An 18,297-nucleotide genomic window follows, 5' to 3' on the forward strand; every position below is an offset into this window, starting at 1 on the left:
TCCCTGTTGTTTACACGAATCATCGAAAGTGGTTCCTCTACTTTTGTTACTTTTTCTTTCTATTAAGTTATGGGTATTTTAGTCTTTTTGTTTATTTTTTTTAAATATTTTGTTTTATTCTTTATCCCGGTCGATATTATAATATGGTCTTATATGATCTTGAAAAAACGATAATATTTTTATTTTTGAATAAAATATAAATTTAAGAAAAATATATTGATATTGGAATCAAATTAACTATTTAAAATTTATTATTGTTTGTGTAATTTTTTAATTTAATTTTTTATTATAACTTAATTTAGGTTCAATAACAAAGTAATTTATATTTGGTTTAATAATATAATTTTTTATAAAAATAATAATTAATTATTTTGTTATAACTCAATAATTATCCTCATTATATTATAGATTTTTTATATTTTAAAATAAGAAGTTTATCTTTCATTTGATTATGTATATCCACAGTTAGTTACACAAATTCAAACATGGAGCTTTACTAAGTTTTACTTACGAACAATTTACTTGTAATATTTAATTTTAAGTAATATGCATTAATAAACAGTAATTCATGCATATAAAATGATTTTAAAAGTTTTTATCGAATGTTTTATAATATAATATAGATTACATGTGAACAATAATAGTAAAAAAGAAAAATGCACGAAATAACAATTTATTTTTATAAATTTCCTTATTATAGTATTTTTACTTTCGGTTTTTTTTATTACATTAATGTACTTTCAGTTTATTTTTTATTACCACATTATACTTTGAAAAATTTATCTATTATAACATTAAGTAACCTTTTGATTTAAATTTACCCATTACACCAGGTTTCCACGACACCTCACTATCCATGTAAGCCGTCCACATGTATTATACTGTTGATGCGACATTTTTTAGTACAATATTGCACTTTCAAAATTATTTTATTATAGAATCACCGTTTCCTATTATACATTGTACTTTTAGTTTTAATATTTTATTATTTAGACATGTACATTTAATCAAACAATTTAGTATTTGTTTCTAATCTTAAATTTTTATTAACAATTTAGTCTCTCCCAATTAAGATTATAGCAATGGATAACTTTTTTATTTGAATTAAGATGACATGTCAAATTTTACCAGGTTTCAATGTCATCTCATTGTCTTAATGGGATGTTCGCGTGTAAAATTTTATTGATGTGACATTTATTATTATAACAGTATACTTTGAAAAATAATTGTTTTAAATATTATTTAATAAATATATTAATTAAATTAGTATTTTTCTAAATTATTCATTAATATAACAATATTAAGAAAGCTAAGATAACACAATTGCTCTCGTTAATATTTTTCTAAAATATGTACTAAAAATAAGAATTGTCACGTGTTTTACCAAAAAAATATTTATCTTTTAAAGAAAATATTATACTTGTTTAAAAAAAATTATAGTTATTTTGAAAATAATATATCATTGTTATTTAAGAAATATTTTACTTTAAAATAATTAATTTACATGCAATTTAATAAGAAAAAGTAAAAAATTGAAACGTTCTTTATAACCGTAGCAATGGAATGTAAAAAATCATTAAAAATAAATTGGAAAAGTTTTTTTTTGTTTTTTTGTTTTAGTCATTGTCATCAAAATGATGTGTCATTTATATCACCTCATTTAAGCCAATAAAGCAAACAAAAGTAAGGGTTAACCAGTTTAAAATGTAACATGTTACATATTGCTATAATAGAGAGATTTTTCAAAGTACGATAAAAAATAATTTAAAAGTACATTGTTGTAATAAGTAAAAATGAAAGTACAATGTTATAATAAAAAAATAATGAAAATAGATTGCTACTTCATGCACTTAATCCATAGTAAAAAAAAACAATCAGACAAAAATAATTGAGAGGGAAGTTCTTGTTTTTACCTCAAAATCTTTTCTTCAATTTCAATGAAATGTTGCAACTGCTGCTTCATCTTTCATCATCGTTGCATCCAACTTGAGCGATTCGGCAGGAAGAAGATCGTTAGGGAGGAGTGTCCTTTTCTATTTAAAAAGTGGGGTTTTTCTTTATTACAAGGCAGTTGGGGAATTAAATGGGTGAGTATAAAGTAACGACGGTTTCTAGCTGACTGATTAAGACATAGGCTCAGTGAATAAGCCGTTAACCGAATAACTTTTTATAGTTGACCGAATAAGCTATAACCCTTATAATTCCCGTTCAGCTCTTTTAGGACAGTCCCTTAGTGGGATCTGGAATTGGATTTTGATCACGCGTTTGGATTTAAAATTTCATAAGGATGGTTCATAATTTACGAGATTTAATAAGATTTAATTGTAATTATGATTTAAAATATGTCAAATATTGTGGTTTTATAACAGTGAATTATAAAACCCAAGATATACCGACGTTTGAGTTGCTTTATGAGATATTTTGAGAATCGGAATGTCGAGAAATGTATATAACTGATGGTAATTTTGAAAAGTATGTGAGCTTTTAGCATATATGTCTCCCTTTTCTCTAACGAATGAAAGTCACGACAAATTACATAAATACCCCCCAAGGGTCGGAGCCTCCACTGCATTTTGCTCATGCTAAAATCACTTGTTTGCTTGTGTCATTACGTGGGTCGAATCTGATAAAGGAATTTTGTTATCGTTAATAATGTTATAGTTATAATTATTGTTCAAAACATCTTCAACAGTATTTTTAAAATAGAAAAAAAAATGAGTTTTTGTTTTCTAAAATGCTCCAACAGTTTTGCTATCTTGTTCTTTAAAATAGAGAATCATAGAGAAAACTCTAAATATAGAGAATTCTCTAAAAGTTGAAGGTGAGAGAGAGAAATGATTAGTTTATTTAATTCCACCAATGAGATTGAGTTATTATTTTTTTTATAAAAAGTGTATTGAATGATAAATTAGGGAATATTTTTATAATATAATTTATGTTAAAATCTTTAAAATAGAGAATCTGTTGAAGATAAATGTAATTCTCTTTAGAAAATTATGTTTTGGTTCTCTGTTTTAGAAAAATTATAGAAAATCTACTGAAGATGCTCTCATTATTGGTTTTGAGGGTTCTAATTTGAAGGCATAAAATGATAAATGAAAACCACAACTTATTGCTTCAAGACGAATTCGTTTTATCTTTAAAGCAATTTTTTTTATTAACCTCGATATCCAACCCGCTATGGCAGCCGACTAATCCCAAGGCAACCACTTGCTTTGCAGATAGCCCGGAGTCACTGCATTTGAACCTCCGTGGCCACAAGAAGATTTTTATTCCTCATTGGATTTGAACCTGAGACCTCCTGGTACTTTTGACCTTTGGAGCTAAACTCAAACCAATCAGGCACCACCATTTGGCCTTTAAAGCAATTTTGTCCTCACCATTCAGTAGAACAAAGTGCTTCGGATTTATACTGAATTGCTTCCCAAGATACAATGAAGCAAATATGCATAACAATTATCAACATCGCACTTAGTGGTGATAATCCCGGTGAACTATTGAGCTTGCAAGGATTTCTATGAACTAAAAAAATGGTGTTTCTGTAACAACAAAACCTGTAAAGTCTAAAATCCTTTGTGGGTTTCAAATTTTAAAAAATCCTTCAAACCAAATACGAGACTTAAATGAAATTCAACTCCAAATTCAATCTAATCCTCTAAACGAAACGGGATTAAAGACCCGTCCCAAATATTTATGAAACCCCACAAATATTAAATTTAATTTTTTTATAAGGATAATTAAATATTTCACATGATTTCAAAAGATCTGATTGCAATAATATCATAAAATACAGTGGTTTTGTAACAACGAAAGATAAAAGTGAAATGATATAATCGATAAGATATTTTTAAAATTTTAATGATTGATGGTAATTTTGAAAAGTATGTATGAGGTTGGAGTCTCAAATGAATGAAGGCAATCATACCCTCCCATGGTCCTCCACTTCATTTTTAAGAGAAAACATGCAATTTTGCTATTTTTAAGCATTTTGCTTCCTAAGAGGTTAAAAGTTTAAATATTATTAAAGGTAAGGAGGGTATGTGAATTTATTTGTTTTATTTTCCGTATATAATTATTATATATTTTAAAAGGAATATTAATTAAATAAATATATTTATATTAATTATTATATTGAATATAAAAGTCATGAGAATATACCAAAAAAAACTAGCAAATTGAAGAGAATTGTTGCTCATTCCAAGATGTCGTTGGATTGACGTTAAACATAACATATTTGAAGAGAATTGTTACTCACGAAATAATAGACGCTATTTAAGGTGAAGGGGTCGTTTATCAAACGTTTACCAGGGTAAGCGCTTACCAAATAATATTACCTCACCGAATAAATATAGTAAGGACTAAGAATCTTACTCGATAAGAGCGAGACAAGGACCAAGAGTCTTACCCGGTAAGTGAGGGCGATGACTCTTACCACGGTAAGCGCTTACCAGGTAAATTGTGGTATACCATGTTTTTTTGGTGAACTAAAATCTTACCCGGTAAGTATATAATAATGTTAAATTTTACCGGTAAGCACTTACCGGGTAAGTGTTTGATAAACGACCCCGAAGTCAGATAAAAGGTATGGAGAGGTATATGTAGTTGAAAGGGTGAAATGTATTTTTATTAACATTGTATATCGGTTAATCATATTAACGTTGTCTATTTAAGAGATCTGAAATGTCGTTTTCAAAGATCTAAGTGTATATATAAGCGTAATGTTTCTTCTTTATAAGGTGATGGATATAATAATTATGTTCCAAGACTAAATCAACTACAATAGAAATACGACCCACCATGCATTTTCAATTCGAGACTATGAGGTTGTTTACTTGCTGCTTAATTAGGTTTATTGGTCTATCTGGCTTATTTGCACATCTCATTTGGATTGTTTACTTACGGCTTATTCGCACAGAACATGGCTTAATCGCCCAGATAGAAATGATGTGTTGTCCCCATTCAGCCACAAAAATGACACCTCTACCCCCTATTTAAAGCACTGCCTCCTTCCCATATGAGACACCCATCTTCGGCCTCTTTATGAATTTTTGTTTTGATGTTTAAATAATTAATATTAGGGGTAAATCGGTCATTTATGTTATTTAGACTGTTGGTTCAGATAAAAAAAGTAAACAACACTCATTTATCTGGACAGACAAATTTATCCATACAAGACTTACGTTCGCTTTTATTGTTACACTTTGAATACCAGAATCTCTTTCACCTATCTTTCGTTTTTAGGCACATGATATATCAAAACGAAGCTCTCACGTAGGATTACACAATCGAGTTTGGACACGGACTTTGTTTTTTGGTTTGAAATGGGCACAAAACCCATCTTATAATTATTTGTTTTTATTTCATATTTATTTTCCTTCAAATTCAAATTCCTGGATCGGTCTAAGTGAAACCAAAGCAGTCGATCTTAATCAAGAATACGTATAAGATTCCATACGGCACGGGTTCAATAATCCGATATTACAAACCATAGATTGCACTCTTTGAATAAATATTGCGATTTGTGGAACGTGACACATCCGATCCAGTACTAAACTATGAATTTACTTTACACAACAAATCCGATCTTCATTTCTTCGTTGTTTTTGCTTCATTATACAGTTGATCGACACAATTCTGCAGATGATGTGCCAAAGACCGACAGTTATAGATAGAGATAAGGTCTGCGTACATCATACATGAATATACCATGTATAAAAGGAGAAACAAAAAGAGCAAATATAGACTAAATGAAGTAGCAGTACCTTATAGTATTTTAGCAGCTGCTGCCTTTTGAGTTTAAAGGTTGGAGTTATCAAATCCCTTTCAAAATCAAATGGAACTGGCTCCAGATGAACGGCTTTCAGCGTCTCGAAACCGCGAAGCTGTGCCGGGTTTATTCACATCAGACGAGAAACTAAAACGATGTAAAGATGGAAGAGTTTTGAGTTACCATACTTTGTTTTTTTGAGCTTCAGAATTAAGCTCATCTAGAACATATTTTCTAGCATTTGAGTTCTTGCACAATGATTCATAGTCTCCTGATTCATTGTTCTTCACTGCCCATTCTTCAATCACCGTTATATCGGGCACCACAACCGCAACAAGGAAAGATTCGAAACTATTGCCATACACCCAGATCTGTGAAATCAGAAGAAATTATTACAGAGTTTGCTATTTTTGGTGCACAGATTTTCTGTTGATCAGTTGAGTAAAAATACATGGAACCCCATTAGTAGATTAATCTCCAAAAGAACCCTTTATTAAGGAGAAGTGGTCCAAGTCTAGCTGACTAGGACTCTAACATGCCCCCTCCAATAGATGCTAGACGGACACAGATTATCCCAGTGTTGAGAGAGGGCTAAGCGGATGAGGGGGCAAGACGAGTACAGATTGCTCCGAAGTTTAGAGTCCCTAAAGTGGTAAACCTGACTTTGATTACATGTAAGAATATTTGAAAACACACAATATTACTATCCAAAAGAGTCATTCAGGTGAGAACGTGGGGCTCTAACACATCCCCTCCAACTAAGGCTAGACAGGTACAGATTATGCCCAAGTGTTGAGAGGAGGCTAGACGGGTGAGGGAACAAGACAAGTACAGCTCGAATCCTGAAGTGTCGAATCCTAAAGTTGTGAAACTGACTCTGATACCAAGTGAGAATATGTGAAACATCATTCCAAAAGAGCCCTTCAAGGGAGAGGGAGGTTCCAATGCATATGGAAGAGAAATTGTTCAAGTCTAGCCAATATGGAACTCTAACAGAACGAGTATCCGGTTCACGCATCTAAATAACATTCTGGAGCGTAAAATATTTGCATACCGAGGTCACCAATGGGCACCGTGCATAGGTGCTTTCAATGTTTTCAACTGCGACATATTCTCCTTGGGATAACTTGAATATGTTCTTTTTCCTGTCAATGATCTTCATTGCTCCATCGGGCTGCCATTCCCCGATGTCACCTGCAATACGTGTCATTAAATTTTTGTACCTTCTAATCTTTAAAACTGTCCGTAAAAGGATACATAAAGGGAAAAAATTCCAGAATCATAGTAACATTTTACTAGAGGTGGTTTCAAAACCATATTAAACTTACTTAGACTAAAAGAGTGCCCCATTTTCACGGAAAAAACCGCTCTACTTTTTGGGCCAGATGTCAAATCTACGTATATTTACTCCCATAACCCCCTTCAGGTGGGACATACCGGGTTTAGTTTGATTTTGGTTAGTGCCCCATTTGAACTTTCTTGAGTACAACTGTGGCAGGAATTAGCAGCTATGCAATCTACTAATAAGCAACAAAACCATAAGTTAACAAAGCCTTGTACCTGTATGGAACCAGCCATCCACAAGTACAGCGTTAGAAAGATCCTCTCGCTTATGATACCCAGAAAATAATGTGGTTCCCCTCAGACAAATCTCGCCACGTGGAACACTGCCGAGTGCATCATATCCCATCTCTGGCACCGACTCCAGCCTTGCCTCAATGGTTGTCATAGGGACACCAACAGTTCCGATCATAGAGTACACATTCGCTATGGACGTGAAACATCCACCACAACTCTCAGTAAGACCTGCCATTTAACGATTATGAAAAATGCCATTAAGAGCTGTGTAATTATCCCTCCATCCAATGAAAAATGCAACAAATAACATTCCAGAACATCCATCGTTACCATATCCTTGCGAGAGGACAGTACAACATGTAACTCTCAAAAACTCCTCTACGTGCTTTGGCAAAGGTGCCGCTCCAGATAACATAAGGCGAACCCTTCCTCCGAACCCTTGTTTGATCTGGAATCACAAGTCATGTAAATATAAACAAATGCCCACAAGACTTTAGTTATAAAAGAACTAGAATCTAACCTTATCAAAGACCAATTTGTCCAAAAGAGGGGCTGATTTGTCTTGCTGTATTCCCTTTTCAAGATTCCTTAATTTGCTGTTAAACAGTTTTGTATTAGTTTTAACACACGGAGAACCGAGGTCAATTCACAAATCATGACATAGGACATACTAGTAGTATGCATAGTCGAATAACGCCTTCCTTACAGCACCTCCACTCGAAATTTTGGCCATTATGCCTACACAGCAACCACAAAAGATAAGATTCAGATCATTGTGCAAAATCTTGAATCCTGCATTTTGCAGAAATGGTTTCGTACCGGTATAAATACGGTCATACACTCTTGGAACACCACAAAATATGGTTGGCTTCAACACAAGAAGGTCCTCAATCAGATATCTGATATCCTGCAAGTGTGATGGATAAAAAGTTGGAACCCTTTTAGATTGGTGAACAAATAGATTAAAGAAGCACAACATATGAATAACTATGTATCTTACTCCTTGCCAAAATCCTATGGAGGAACCTCTGTAGATGCAATATGTTTCAATTATCTGATCGAATATATGTGCTAATGGAAGAAAAGAGAAGTAAGAATCATCTTCTGTGCCCTGCAACAAAGAGAACTTTGGTTATATATACCCTTATGTTAGCAGCCTAACGAGCTTAACAGGACTCACGACTTATTTGGTCGGCTATACATGACTATTTGGTAGTCGTTTAATGATATAGAAAGTGACTTATTCGGTAAGCTTTTTGGGAGCTTTATGAAGAAAGCCAAGTTTTTCCTAAAAAACGTCTTCTTTCTATCTATCAAAAACCCTCCCAAACAAAGATTTTCTCAATTTATAGAGACAGATTAATCCACACAGACAACTTTATTCATATATTTTTAGCTTTTCAAGGAACGTTATGATCACAAAAAAGACCATGTCTATTAAAAAAACAAGAGTAAATTACAGACTTGGTCCCTGTAATTTCGTGGTTAATATGAAAATAGTCCCTCAACTTCATTTATTACAGATTATGACTCGACATATTTCGTTTTGGAATGAATTGGTCCATCCCCCTAATGGCCATCTAGTTCCTCCGTTAACGACATATGACGACTCCTAATCTGTAATAAATGAAGTTCAGGGAACATTTTCGTAAAAACCACCAAACCACAGGGACTAAATCCGTAATTTACTCAAAAAAACAATTATGAATATGAAGGGGGTGTTTGAGATTGCTTATAAAAACAACTTATTGACTTATTTCGGTGTGACACCGGTAATAAACACTTTTAAGTGTTCGGATAAACAACTTTTATACCGGTGTCAAACCGGTAATAAGTTTTTGAAAAAGTTAAATCATTCTAACTTATAATAAGTTGATAAGAACTTTTATAGAAAAGTATAAGTTGTTCCAAATAAGCAATTACCAACACCCCTGAAGCAAAAAGATAGGAACTGCATAAGGGAATTGAAATGATCAATTCCGTTAACATGGAACAATTTGATTTGGATCTCTACCGGTTTATCTGTTTCTACGAGTAGTTGATGCATCGACAAGACTTCAGACATGAAAGCACCGTTGCTTAGTATGACACCCTTTGGTTCTCCGGTTGTTCCACTTGTATACATTATGGTGCAAATGTCAGTCTTATGTTTTGCAGGCAGTTCATCTTCCAAACTTCCCTGAAAATGATGAGCAAGATTGGATAAGCAATGGAATGATTGCTGCAAATTCAGAATTCTAGCAAACAATACTTACCATGGAAGCAAATTCTTCCCAAGAGAAGCAATCAACACCTAGTTCCATGGCTTCCTTCTTTTGTGATTCAGATAACTTCCCAAAGCTGACAATAGCTTCACAAAGAAAGACACAGACCTTAGTAACTTGAAGATACACTTCAACTTGAAGAATTGATTTGTTCAGGGGGGGTGTCTTACTTTTTAGATTCGACGAACAATTTGGAACACATGATAATATCTGCAACAGTAATCCATAATCCATCAACAAGATGATGAAAAGGAGGCTGTTCCATATAGAAAAGCCCATATGCACACGTAATGAAATCGAAGAATTTGGTTAAACAAGATAAAGAGTGTAACATACAGCAGGTAACTTGCTCTCTTGAACAAAAACTAAAGAAATTTCTGCATGGTTGATGATGTACTCAACTGCATTAGCACCTGTGGCAAGGATGATGTTTAGGTTGATACAGATGAAATGGACTCAAGTTTTACAAATCAAAAGAGATGGATGGTGTACCAAGTGTATCATATAGAGGCACATAGGTAATGCCATTGCTGTTACAAGCCTGAGAAATGATGAACCAAGCAAGATTGTCTTTAGCTTCAAATCATATACACCAAAATTAAGAAGAAATATCCCTCTGATACCTATTGCTAACTCTGGCTTTCTGATATCAATTGGGAGATTTCCAGCTAGAGACGAAACATATAAACAGGGTTGTCCCTTAGAATGTTAAATGTGAGATTTTCAACACCGATTTTACATGTGTCTAGGGTATTCATTGACCCGTTAAAGCTATGATCGAAATTGTTTAGGTTCAGTTTGTTAATTGTTCAGATTTAGCCTAGTTTTGTGCTTAACATGTATCTCTCTCTGTAAACGTTGAAATGTCCCTTCATATAAATGTAGATATGATCATACCTCCATTGAAATTATCCATTCAGGACAGTTAGATCCATATATGCCGCACCGATCTCCCTGAATTTAAAATTGAGAAATTGAATTTGAGCATACCAAACAATCGGCTTTTTAAACGGAGTGAAATTCTCATCAACTAAGAATCGAATTAACACAGGATTAACAGATCGTATATGCGATCAGAAAACTTATGTATATGAATGGAGTTGAATAATCAAAAGGTAGGGGACATACAGGATTAACAGATCGTGTTCGGATGGCGGAAGCAATGTGTATGGCAGAATTGAAGGCATCTTGATATGACATCCATGAATAACCACCAGCCTGTAAGAAATTGAATCAAAACATCATCTTCCAGGGAGGCCATATTCATAAACATACACACACACACACACAAAAAATGACAAAATATACCTTTCCATCGATGATTTGACGACGACCAAGTGCAGGGTTCTTTGGGTTTCTTTTAACAGATTCGCTGTCACCAATAACCAAAAGGTTTGAATCAAAAGGGTGTTCAAAACAATCCTTCTAACAAGTCGCTGATGAACGAAAGCAGACTAATCCGATCGTTGCCAAACACCGAATCAATATCGTTTGATAAATAAAATGATCAACAACAAGTTTCAATATCATCTATGATTTCCGACTTAGCCCTTACCAAACACTTATCCGAGTAAGATTTTACCAAGTCACATTACCTCGCCACGTTAAATGTAGCAAGGGCCAAGAATTTTATCCGGTAAGAGCAAGAAAATGACCAAAAGTCTTACCTGGATAAGTGAGAGCAACGATTATTACCACGGTAAGTGTTTCTTAGATAAATTGTTGCATATAATATCGTTTTGGTGGACCAAAATCTTAACCGAGAAATAAATAATAATATTAAATTTTACTGATAAGCACTTGTCGAGTAAGTTTTAGTAAACGGTCCCTTAATCATATATGATTAAGCACCACGTATTACATATCAGCATTGACTTTCTCTAGTCCATATAATGATTTAAAAGAAGAAAAAAGGTAAAGTTTGCAATTGCAAATTACGATACTATCGTTCTTGAATGATTTATATTAATTATAATCAGAAGGATACTTGTGTAATGTAACGATATTTTGATTTTAATATTTTATTTTATTATTTATCTAGGTCGATGTTATAGTATGATCTTATGTGATTTTGAAAAAACGATGATGTTTTTATTTTTGAATAAAATATAATTTTGAAAATATAATAAAATTTTGATAAAAATATATCGACATTAGTACCAAATTAACTATTTAAAATTTCTATTTTTCGTGTAATTTTTTAATTTATTTTTTTTATTATAATTTAATTTAGGTTCAATAACAAAGTAATTTATATTTGGTTTAATGATATAATTTTTTTTTCAAAAGATAACAATTAATTATTTTGTTAGAACTCGATAATTATCTTAATTATATTTTAAATTTTTTATATTTTAAAATGAGATGTTTATCATCTATTTGATTATGTTTATCCACAGTTAGTTACACGAATTCAAATATGAAGCTTTAATAAGTTGTATTTATGCATAATTTACTTGTAATCTTGAATTTTAAGTAATATACATCAATATACAGTACTTCATGCATAAAAAATAGTTGTTAATAACTTTTGTCAAATGTTTTATAATATAGTATAGATATAAATTTTGCCAATATTTAGTAATCAATTTTTTATTTCTAAAATTCATTTATTTAATGGAGGTTGTGTTTTGTTTTCGTGGCGAACTCAATTACTTGTCCCTCACTTCTTAGCTTAATTAGTCTCTTACTTCTGAGTTTTGTCTTAGCAAAATCCTTTTTTTATTCAATTTTAATTTAAGAAAATCTTTTTAAAATATATAAATTCAGGATTTTAGGATCAATAGTCTAATATACATATATTTTAAGGATTTATAGTATGCTAAATTTTACAAACTATTACATCAATATTAAGTGTAAACTACACCATATATATATATATATATATATATATATATATATATATATATCATTTTGACTTGTTTGACTTCAAGTCATAATGACACGAGAATTCATGTTTTTCGTCAATTCGATATACCAACATACAGATTCGTAATCTTGAAAACTCGGTTTTAAGCTGTGCTTTTAAAACCGAGTTTTCAAGATCCACCTGTTCATTAACAAAAAGTTGATTTGGGTGGATCGTATTTTAATTTGTTTGCATTGCAAGAAACAAATGAAGTTAATAAAAGAACCTGAAAAAGTCCCATGGAGAATCATAACCGGGAGGCAACTCCATAAGACCATCTTTGGCGTAAATGCACCTGTAAACCGGCCCTGCTGACGGTGTTTCTCCGGCAGCCGCCCTCGAATCCTCGACTTTAACGGTGAAAACCGACATTTTCTTTCCGATTGAGAGATGCGATGAGAGTGAGGTGGTTGATAAAGAGGGAGGAAGAAAGAAATTAAAGAAGGGAGGTGGTGGCTCACCTGCATTCTACAGCTGAGCTTTTATGAGCCTCTATATGGACTCTTTCTAAATAAATATAATAATTATTTAATTAATATTAAAAAAAATACTATTAAATTATGTATACAATTAAATTGACATAAGTCAAACTTGAATCATTTGACCTAAAAAATAATTATAAATAAAATAAAATATGTATTAATAAATTACATATAGGTTTCAACTGTACATATATGATACATACAAAGTACTTACAAACTTTTTGCTTATATAATTACATGACTTGAATAACATAGATACAAAATCCATGTACATAATCAGCTTCCCAAAAATCCACATATGTAAAACAATAATAATTTGTATTTCATGTTATATGAAATATGAAGATTTTATGCAAATATAAAATGGTGTTACAAATTTGGTAAGAAAAGAAAATTGTTACATGGAGTGAAATTGATGACACGATATTTTGTAATAATTGTCGGTGAATTCAAATCCAGATGTTAATTTTTGCATTTTAAGATAGATAAAATAAGTTTAATATTTTTATTTTAATAAATACAGTTTTATAATCATATTTAATATATTAAAAATATTTTATAAACCTAAAAAATAGATTTTCAAATTAATCCAAAATCATTGTAACATATTTTTCAGCCCGATTTATCAATGCATTTTTTTTATCGTAATAAAATAAATATATTTATTTATAGAAATGAGAAATTAAAGTAGTTGTGTGTGTCCATTACGGTCCTTCATTTACTTTGGGTAGTTGAATTACCTTCATTGAATATAACATTTAAGTCTCAAAAATGGCATTTTTAAATAAACATTTATTATTTTTCCTTTTTTTTTTTAAATTTCTATATAGACTTTAATTTTTGTTTTCTTTTTTTAAAATAAGTAAAATCATCTAATATTTTTCTTATTAAATAAATAATTTCTCTATATTATTTTCTAAAATAGAGAAATTAAAAAAAAAAAAAAAACTCCAAAGTTTAAATTATTTTTCGTAAAACTTGACGTGAGGAAAATGAAATAGTTATTATATTCAAACACCAATAAGATTGCGGTATTATTATTTTACATAAAAATATAAAAGAGTATATTGAGATGATAAAAATATAAATAATTAAATAATATAATTAATGTTGAAATCTTTAAAACGGAGAATCTGTTAAAGTTGAATGCAATTTTGTACAAATTTTGACTTTGGTCCTCTATTTTTTTTTTGATTAACCTGAATATCCAACCTGTTATGCGAGCCGACTAATCTCAGAACGACCACCTGTTTTGCAAATAGTCTGGAGTCACCGCATTTGAACATCAAAGGGGATTTTCATTCATTCTCGGATTTGAACTTGAGATCTCCTGGTACTTTTGACCTTTGGAGTTAAGCTCAAACCAATCAGGCATCACCCTTGTGGTTTTGGTCCTCTATTTTAGATGAATTATAGAAAATTCGACCAGATACTCTACAATAAAGATTTTGGGGATTTTTGCTTCAATAAATTTTCCAAAACCTTCTCAAAAATGGAGAAAGAGGGGAGGGGGGATTTTCAAATTTAGAGAGTTCTCTAAAAATAATCATCTATGAAATAGAAATTGTTTTTCATTTTTTTATCAATAAAAATCTTTGAAATTAAATATACAGGAGAGATAAACAATATCTTATAAAAGGTATTAAGTATTTTAATGATATAATTCATATTGTAATCTTTAAAATGAAGAAGCTATTACGGATTTTTTGTTTACCTCTTAATAATTCTATTAAAAGGCAATCTCTGAATCGTTAAGACGTAAATCTTGTTTGGCAAAAAAATCTGTCTTTTAATGGTTCTAAAACTCTCTAAATGATTTTGTATCATGTGTCTCCCTTAACCATTTAACGCACTTATATTATAAACAATTATATTTTATTTTGTACTATATCATGAGAGTCTTTTAATCATTTTTATTATTTAATCATTCTATATCAAACCATTCAGCAGTTGTCAAACAGTCCCTTAGACAATAATATAAATTTTCTTTCAAGATTTTTACTTTTAGTTTTTTTTTTAGAATACGTTAAAAATTGCCTATTGATGTATAATTATAAGTAAAAATGGTCAAAGTCAAATCAACATTAACTATTTTTTCTTACTCCGAATACTCTTTAATTAGTTTTCCGTTCGCTAAAAAAAGTCAAATTACCTTTTTTACTTATTAACTATTCCCTAGGTTTTAAAATAAATATTTATAATTAAAAATACATACAGTTTTATAAATATGAAATTATTATATTTTTTTAATTAATAAAAAAGATGATTTTATCGTAATTATAGAAGGATGAATTTTCTCTAGGTCGTAATTAAGGATAAAATGGAAAAATAAACTTTTATAGGGTTGTTTACCCAAATACTTACCCAGTAAGTGCTTACCTATAGGAGTCAACACTATAATTTACTTTGATGTGTAAAATTTTAGTACATCAAAACGTATAGAAGGGTTTGGAACAGTAGAATTTGGTCCCCAAGTTCTAACACCAGTGGAAGCCACACCATCAAACAATTGAATACAAAGTTGAGGAAAGGGAAGATGTATATAATGCAACTTCTCAACAAATTTGTTTTGTTGTTTATAGAAGATTTATAAGTATATATAAAAGAAGAATTTAAGAAAAACAATCTTAATAAAAAAGATAAAATGTGACCTTCATTTCTATCTGTCATTCCTCTTCTGACAGATTAAACATGTTTGTAGATGCATCATAAATATTACCCTTCTTGTTTCTTAACTTTGCGCATGCTCCATACTTTTCTTTGAGGTAATCATAATGATTTTTCATTTGTCATTGTTCAACAACAAAATTATGATTCTTTTGTAGCACTTCTGCTACATTCTTCCAATAAACTGTTCATTTACGGAGATCTCATGTAAACAAGACTCAATAAATGTTTTCATCACATTTTTTTTCCCAGTTAACTCTAGGCTTTTTTGATTGTAAAGATTCGCCAAAATTTGTCATATCTAAAACATTAACCATCATATCATGATTAGTTAAAAGATGTAATTAAAGGTTGTTTGCTTCAAATTGATGAATGAAAAAGAGAATGAAAAGGTACATAAAACAATAATGAAAACACGTTTATGCATGAATATTGACGAAGATTTGTCATGCTAGGATGACTATTCACCCAATTTGACTCTAAAGATGCTACAATAGCTACAACATGACTTTTTGACATTAATTTACATTGTACATTCTTCAAGTTGGGTTTGATTTGTATGTTTGTAATTATTAGTTTTGAAGGTTCTCTGTCTAGCTTAATAGACGAAAGGTCGTCATTGCCACAACAGACGAATTGAAAAACACATGTCCTTTTGATGAAGTATTGAAAGATATTTGGATGTTCAAGGTCAAAAAATCATATTGTATATTAGTACGGTAAGGATATGAAAAGAATAATCCAAATTAGAGGTTAAGGACCAGGAGATGCTTATAAATGGCTTACATGGGTTGACTGTCACTCGTGTTGCTGCTTTTACTTGCAAGTAGTACAGAGAAATAAATGTATGTGATACTGAAAAGAACTCAATGTGTCTTTGTGTCTGTACAAAGTATATGATATCTCTGGATTGTTAAACTGTAATGTTAAAAGAGACAGGTTTGTGTATATGTATTTGATTAAAGCTAAGAGATTAACATACTAATTGAATGGGTTGGATGTTCAAGGTACTAGAATCATATGTTACATTAACATATCTAGAAGACTTTGTTTTCGTTGTGTTTATTTGGGGGGGGGGGGGGGGGGGGGTTCTGCAAAATTTTGGGAAATGGAAACAACATGTGTGCTAGGAAGCATGGGAACAAGATAATATATCATGCCATGTGCAATATAAATCGAGTTTATGGATTCCACTGTTAAAAAGTACTGAAATATGGATGGATGCTTTTAGAACAACACAGACAAAGAAAAAATCATCAGGATATTTAAACATTGCCAAAATAGTTCATAATCCAATTATGTTGTTAACTATATATTGTTCAGCCACATTATCATCCTCTTTTCTATCCGATAATAGTGAAAACCTGGAGATCATAATAGGTGGAAATAAATTGGACTAAACTTATAGCTAATAGTAGTATGTATCTCATGAATCGTTAAGCAGAAACCAACAGAGGAACAAAACTAAGCTTACAGTTACCTTTATGTCATCTGATCATAACGTCAAGTTTGATGCTTTATCAGTTCAGTTGTTTAGGTTTTAATATTCCAGTAACATTATACAATCTCGATGTTCATACATGCTTAAGTTTCAAATTTCAATTTTGTTTAGGTATATGTTCAATTGTTTGTGTCTTTGGTTGATGTTGAGTATGTTATTTTAGTATTACAACATTAGTCAATTTATGGGCATGAAAGTAAACTTGTGGGACCATAAAAGGCAAATGCATTTAGGAGGTAACAAGAAACCAGTAATATTAATGAATGCTAATCAATCATACTATTTATAAGCAACTAATATTGTTGTCAGTCTTTTTAATGTTTTATTTGCTGGAACATTTATTATATGATATTTTAATAAGTAATATTCTTTCAACAATTTCGAATCCAATCTTTTCCAGAAAAGGACCCCCCTTTTTTTCTGATCGGGAATTCATTCGGTCCTATAGAAACAGGCTTTACAACTTTTAAACATTATATATTTAGATAAAGAGAAAGTCAGGTTCATACGATAATAGTAATCAAATAAGAGAACATGAAAACGGTCGAATCACATGTGATTTCACACTAAAATCATGTGCAAAATCACATGTGAATTGCGTGACTTTGACCGTGACCTGAGGTCGCGGACCAGGTCACCTTCTCACTCTTACATTGACTGTGTTTCGTAATCGTATGTAAAATCAGATGTGAATTGACTGTTTTTCTTTGATCCTATATATATATATATATATATATATATATATATATAATATGATTTGGGATCATGTGAAACCCGTAAGACCAATTCTCAAACCTTGGATTAAATCTACAATCTGAACATGAATAATCATAAAATTGTCACAATACTTCTCAATAATCACAAAATTGTCACCGTACAACGTTAGACCATTAGATTATTAACTTATAAAGTTGATCAATGAACATAAATTGATCTTACAGGTCTCACAAAAAATCTTTAGTGTCATATGAACCGAGCTCTATGTAATATTGTCTGAAGTAGTTTATTTTATGAAATATCATTAATAGGAATGTTATTGATTAATAAAATATTACATAGAATCAAGAATAACATGCATCCAAAAACATAATTATATTATTTTAGTGTTTCAATTGTTTATTAATTTATTA

At 30.9% G+C, this 18,297-nt stretch overlaps 1 protein-coding gene across 1 annotated transcript; it reads right to left on the minus strand.

The window, feature by feature from the left end:
* Positions 1-5,453: 5,453 nt before the first annotated feature.
* On the minus strand, positions 5,454-12,895 carry LOC112516557 (long chain acyl-CoA synthetase 2). Its single transcript, XM_025123669.1, has 19 exons — positions 12,744-12,895; positions 10,918-10,981; positions 10,738-10,827; positions 10,507-10,563; positions 10,102-10,150; positions 9,946-10,022; positions 9,780-9,819; positions 9,601-9,695; positions 9,360-9,524; positions 8,346-8,456; positions 8,165-8,252; positions 8,017-8,083; positions 7,866-7,941; positions 7,676-7,793; positions 7,328-7,573; positions 6,822-6,961; positions 5,956-6,138; positions 5,763-5,882; positions 5,454-5,634 (listed from the first exon to the last, which is right to left on the minus strand). Exons 1-19 carry the CDS (start codon positions 12,887-12,889, stop codon positions 5,587-5,589), a joined length of 1,980 nt encoding a protein of 659 aa, XP_024979437.1. The 5' UTR covers positions 12,890-12,895; the 3' UTR covers positions 5,454-5,586.
* Positions 12,896-18,297: the final 5,402 nt, after the last annotated feature.

The sequence above is a fragment of the Cynara cardunculus genome (assembly GCF_001531365.2).
Source record: "Cynara cardunculus var. scolymus isolate 2C chromosome LG 8, CcrdV1, whole genome shotgun sequence".
NCBI lineage: Eukaryota > Viridiplantae > Streptophyta > Magnoliopsida > Asterales > Asteraceae > Cynara > Cynara cardunculus.